Source organism: Lynx rufus, unplaced genomic scaffold, assembly GCF_022079265.1.
Source record: "Lynx rufus isolate CCGP_SWC_20201006 ecotype Redwood Valley unplaced genomic scaffold, mLynRuf1.p SCAF_5, whole genome shotgun sequence".
Classification (NCBI taxonomy): domain Eukaryota; kingdom Metazoa; phylum Chordata; class Mammalia; order Carnivora; family Felidae; genus Lynx; species Lynx rufus.
The window spans coordinates 63338026-63344025 of NW_025814867.1; the positions used below are offsets into that span (position 1 = coordinate 63338026).

Here is a 6000-nt window from a genome sequence, read left to right on the forward strand (position 1 = left end):
ATATTAAGAGAGAACTGGAAATAAACTTAGGAAAAAAAGCCAAAGCAGGCATCCTCACTCAAGTTCATAGGAGGCTCTTAGAACTTTGAATGGCCCAGTGTCACTGGCATGGTGGCTTTGCTTTGTGTTTCCTCCTAAGTCAACTGAATTAGAGAACCTCTGTAAGCCATCCTGCTTCTGTCCCTCAGTGTCTCAACAACGTTATAGGTGGCAATCATAAAGGAACACGATTTCTCCTATCTGGTTGATTCGATCTGGTGTATTCAAAGGGTGTTTTAGGTCTGGTATGGGCATGGGGCCTGCTGAACTATTAAAGGGTAGATAATACTCTATGGACAAAGGGTAAAGGTTACAGCACAAGCTGCTTCCTCTGATAACTTTCCATCCACCTGTGATAGGGCTGTGGGTGGTTACAGTGTTGGGGCATGGCTGGCAGGAGCACCTGGGGAGGTTATTGTAACTTTGGGTCTTGTCAAATTGTAGAGGAAGTGGCTTTCTCCCTTAGTCAGATTTGTTTCAGGTTATAGGCTGGTTTGCATGGCATGGGTGATGATGCCATAGGGCCATGAAAATCACTTAAGAATCTGCTATCTGCTGGCCAAATAACTTGTATTTGTTTTTTTAAATTTTCTTAATGTTTACTTATTTTTGAGAGCATGCGCATGAGAGAGAGAGAGAGAGAGAGAGAGAGAGAAAGGAACAGAGGAGGGGAGACACAGAATCCCAAGCAGGCTCCAGGCTCTGAGCTGTCAGCACAGAGCCCGACACAGGGCTCGAACTCATGAACCGCGAGTTCATGTCCTAAGCTGAAGCCACCCAGGCGCCCCAGCTTATATCTTAACATTTATTTTCTATTTTCATAGGTCATAGCTGCAGCAGAAGTTAAGTTTTGGTCCCTATGACAGAGTAATTCTTAACTCTGGCTCCACATTCGAATCCTCTGAGGCTTGTAAAAAAAAATACGATTCCCCAGGTTCTGCCCCAGTCCAACTGAATGAGAATCTCTGGGGGCGGAACCTGGGCATTTTTAAAAAGAAATCAACAAGTTAAAAGAAAACTAAAAGATGAGCCATAAACTGGGAGAAAATATTCACAAAATCACATATCTGATAAAGGACTTGTATCTAGAATATATTAGAAAAATTTAAAAGTTAGTAATAAGAAAATGAAGAACCCAATTAAAGAATGGGCAAGTGATTTGATCACTTCACCAGAGAAGATAGATGGCAAACAAGCACATACAAACATGTTCGAAATATTAGCAGTTAGGGAAGTGCAAATGAAAACCACATTGAAATACCCTCCTTCACCTTTTAAAATGGCAAACAAACGAAGCAACAACACAAAGCAACACCTGACAATTCTGAGGGCTGGCCAGGAATGGAGCAACTGGAAATCAAAGGCATGGCTGGTGGGAATGAAAAAGAATACAATCACTTCGGAAAAGAGTTTAGCGGTTTATTTTGAAGTTAAACCTACACCTAACACACCATCCAGCACTTCCATCCCTAGGTATTTACTCAAGAGAACTGACAACCTGTGTTTACACGAAAACCTGTACACAAATGTTTATAATGGCTTTGTTTATAACGGCCCCAGACTGGAAACCACCCAATTCCACGTTCAACTAGTAAATGGATAAATAAACTGTAGTATGTCCATACAATGGGATACTACTCAAAAATAAAATGGAACGACCCACTGATACATACAATATGAATAAGCCTTCAATGTATCATACTAAGGGACAGAAAACAAACTCAAAATGTTACATACTGAGTGTTTCCATTTATATGACATCTTGGAAAAGGCAAAAGCATAGGGACAGAAAACAGATTAGTGGTTGCCAGGGGTTGGGGGTGGAGGTGAGGAGCGTTGCAAAGAGGTAACATGAAGGAATTATTTGGGGATGATGGGATGCTTCTGTATCTTGATTATATGGAGGTTACACAATGATATGCGTTGGTCAAACTCACAGAGTTGTATATTTAAAAGGGTAGATTTTACTGCATGTAATTATAACCTTTCTCTGCCAAACCATGATTTGAAAAAATAAGCTCCCCAGGTGATTTAAATTCATAGTCCGTGCTGAAAACTATTGCCGGTATAACAAATTTTAACCTAGGTTCTGTTATTGAAATTTCAGTTTTCTCGTATGTGAAAGTAATAAAACCCACCTTGAAGGGGTATGCTGCCTCTTAAATGTGTTAACGTATGGCAAACTCTGAACACAGGGCTTGGCACACAATGATAAGAACGATGTGTCGAGGGCCGTGTACCAGGCACTGTGGCTGGCGCTCACTGGCGTCACGAATCTTCACAGGAACTCTGCGAAGGCGGTGGCATGATGGCTGTTTTCAAAGCGGAGAAACTGAGGCTCAGAGAAGTGATGGAACTTGCTCAAGGTCTCACGGCCAGTTAGTGGCGGAGCCAGGTCTAATTTTAACATCACTGATCGCTGTACCACTTCCAAAATCTCAGCTTCAAACATCCCGCTCTTTGGCTACACGTCTATCCTTCTCGCGCACTTTCTCAGTGTTTGCAATGGTGTCCTCAGAGTTGAGCCAGGTTTTGGTTAAGGTCAGAAGGAGGAAGGAGCAGGTGTTAAAAAGTCTGAAGGTAGAGGGGAGCTTGATTATCGTGAGGCAGAAAGTGGTGGCAAGTTTGGTCAAGGGAGACGCGACACCAGGATGATGACACAGGAGTGGAAAGAAGGCAGCAGGGGGGGACTTCCTTTAGTTTAGTGACAAAGGATCACAGAATCAGACGCCTGGTTGAAGACTTCTGTTATAAAAATGCTAATTTTGGCACAAGTTATTTGGGCCCGGGCTCTAGCTGGGGCCTGTAGGAGAATTCTGGCTGGCCTCAGTCACAGAGTGTAGAGAAGTGTTGTGGATGCAGCCACATGTTGCGGGGGGGGGGGGGGGTCTCTCCCTGGGGGAGAGACAGAGTTTTCTTTTGGTGCCTGGTGCAGTGGTGAAGGTACCAGTTACTGGGCAGTTCCAGGGCTTTCAGTGGACCGGGCCGGTGGTGAAACAACCAACCAACCAAAACAAACAAACTCTACCTGGAGCCTTTGCCAATTTTTGTGGTGTAAATACTCCTGCTGTAGCCAATTCCAAGTTAACAACATAACCTTGCGGAGATGCAAAGGTGGGGAGAGGTGTGCACAATTAGGGATCTTGGCAGCCGGGGCAAGCTAGCTCCAGCACAGTGCTGGCCGGGTCTCCTCCACAGGAGCAGCAGAAAAGTCTGGGTTATATAGCATCATGGGGACCTTGGCAGGGGGGCAGTTTCCCAGAATGCAACTGAACCTTGTGCTGGTTTCTAAATGTAATGTAGCACTGTGAAGGATAAGATGTGGGTGATTTGCTTGCAGGAATCATTGTGGTTTGGGGATGGGGTCATAAAAGGACGGGTCAAGAGGAGAAAGGGCAGTATGCATTAACTAGGCGGGACTCTTAGCCACCTGCCCTGTGCCTTCGATGGGAGCCCTGTTTGTATGTCTGCCTTTTATCCCACCATCACTATTTTGGTCTGTATGCAAACACTTCTAGGTCTCTAGATTTATGGTGAATAGGAATCTGGCGCCTTCCTCCAAATAATTTCTTTGCCAAATAAGTTTGAAAATGAACACAATGAGGTTAATAGCATTTGAGGTATCCACAAAATTCATCCGTGGGAATGATTTATTTTCATCTCTAAGAAAAAAAGCTATCTTTTCTGAAGGAAATTATTAGGCTACTCATGCATATTAGAGAATAACTTCAGGAAAATGGATAGTTGTAACACCAACAGGAAAGTAAGCCATGATGGGAGATAAATAAAATCAGTCTGGAAACATTTCTGCCATTAAGTTAAAAAAGATGTCAAATATAAACTAGCGCACTTTCTGGTTGTGTGTTCCTGGTCCATGCACACCCCGTGGATGGGGGCTGTTCAGTCTGGATATACAATATGAATGTAGAACTTTTCTTGTGATGATGTGCATTTGTACACAGAAATCCTGATATACCCCAGCATTCTTGCTTCTGAAGCTTTGGAAGAGACCATGCATTCCCTGCCAGGATGTGAGTTGACCCACCTGATTCACCACCAAAACCCCAGCAAAGCTTCGGGCTTGCACAATATTATGATCAGGAAGCAGGAAGTGTTGTTTCCTTCTTTTTCAAGTTACCTGTTTACCCATTCCTGGCAAGATACTGTGGACCATAGCTCAAGAGACAAGGAGGGAAGAGGGAAAGGAAAATAGAAGAGCCATTTCACAAATTATCAATACGTAAGTCGTGGCACCTTATTTAAAAAAAAATGAGTTCTATGATTCTTTCTCAAGGAAAGAGATAATGCTCGTTGAACCACCTCTGTAGAATACAATCTGTTGAAGTGTTTGTGGCAGATGGTGCGTTGTGATTCTCACGATGGCTTTACATTTCCTAGCTTGCTTTCCTCCTGCTTGGGTGTCACAATGCCAGTTTTTGGCTCATCAAGTCCCAATCACATCAGATTTAGTGACTTGTCATTTTGCTACTCTGCCTATCCTTTATGTATTATTTATAATCCTAGCTATATCCACATCTCCACCAAGGGATTGACCTATCCTCCATTGAAAGGGAGAGTTATAATAAAAACGGAGCCATTAGGACATGACAGGGAAAGAGAAATTGGGAGGAAGCTGGGCACCAGAATAATTAGTTGTATAGAAAAACCAAAGAAAAAGGAAGCTATGTAATTGAGCCTTGAACTCCCTGGCAGTCAAGGCAAAAAAGGAGCCCAATGACCTCTTTGGTGACACTTCTTACATCTCACCATTCAATATTCTAGAAGAGCGGGATGAGCGGTAACAGACTGGCAAGTGCACTTTCCATAGGCCTTTCACTGTACTGAGGCACTTACCTGATAATATGGATGCAACAGCTGCAATGATGAAGGACACAATGACACCAGGTCCTGCCATTTCCTTGGCCACCAGACCAGACACCACGTACATCCCTGTGCCCACGCAGCTGCCAACGCCAAGTGAGATGAGGTCCATGGTGGTGAGCACCTTGGCTAGCTTGGTGCCATGGGTTGTGGTGGCCCCAGTTCCCTCCAGCATGGACTCCACTGGTTTGGTGCGTAGGATCCTGGAGTGCATGGCATACCAGGCCGCCCCCCACTGCACCCGCCGGGGGTCCAGGGAGGCAAGGAAGCCACTCATCCTGTGTGAGAGGGGTTACGGTGAAGGTCAACTGAAGGAAGTGAGCGATGGAAGCCTTAGTGGATGCTTCTGGAACTCATCTAGTGAATGGGGATCTTCTTTTTAGGAAAGGTCCAGAGGGACCCAAAGCAGTCTTCTCCTGGGCATGAATGTCTGCAGGAAAAACACAAGAAGGAAGAAGATGAGACCAAGCAGGAACAAATTTTCATTTGGAGGTCAGTATACTGAACTGGTCGAACTGGTCTATCTTGTGTTCTCATAATGCAGAAAGGGTGCATTTCCCCCTTTGTGTCTCTTCCAGTCCTAAATAACAATCTGTTATTTGCACTGTGTCCCCAAGTCATTCTGAAGAAGATGGTCTGAGTCAGGGCTCTGCTACTTATTGTTGTAGGACCTTGGATAAGTTATTTCATTTCTCTGTGCTTCAGTTTCACCTGTATCATGGGGATAATAGAGCCTCCTGCCTAGTGTTGATGTGAAGATTAGATTAGCATCTAAACAGAGCATAAGATAATACCTGCCACATGGAAAATGCCCACTTGTCGAAATTCTTAAGTGCTTCTTACCTGACTCTGCCAAGGCGTGGTCTGTGATTTGGGGCATATTCTTTGGGGACACAATATCCTCTTTTTTTATTTTTATTTTTTTTTTTTTTTCTCTTTTTTTAAAATATAAAGATGTAAAATTAGATTTTTGACTCTTAAGAGAGACAGTCCCACCCATGGAGTCCTTTTGGAACTTTGTGCTCAAATGAAATGAGAAGGTTTTGAGCAATTTTTTTGCTCTCAGAGATTGAGAAAGGG

General features: G+C 43.8%; 1 protein-coding gene across 1 annotated transcript in view; it reads right to left on the reverse strand.

Annotated features, from left to right (window-relative positions):
* SLC7A14 (solute carrier family 7 member 14) overlaps positions 1 to 5197 on the reverse strand; it is a 50821-nt gene extending 45624 nt beyond the window's left edge. The window contains exon 1 of the mRNA XM_047100295.1: positions 4894 to 5197. Within this exon, the coding sequence (XP_046956251.1) occupies positions 4894 to 5197 (304 nt within the window). The remainder of the gene's footprint in view (positions 1 to 4893) is intronic.
* Positions 5198 to 6000: the final 803 nt, after the last annotated feature.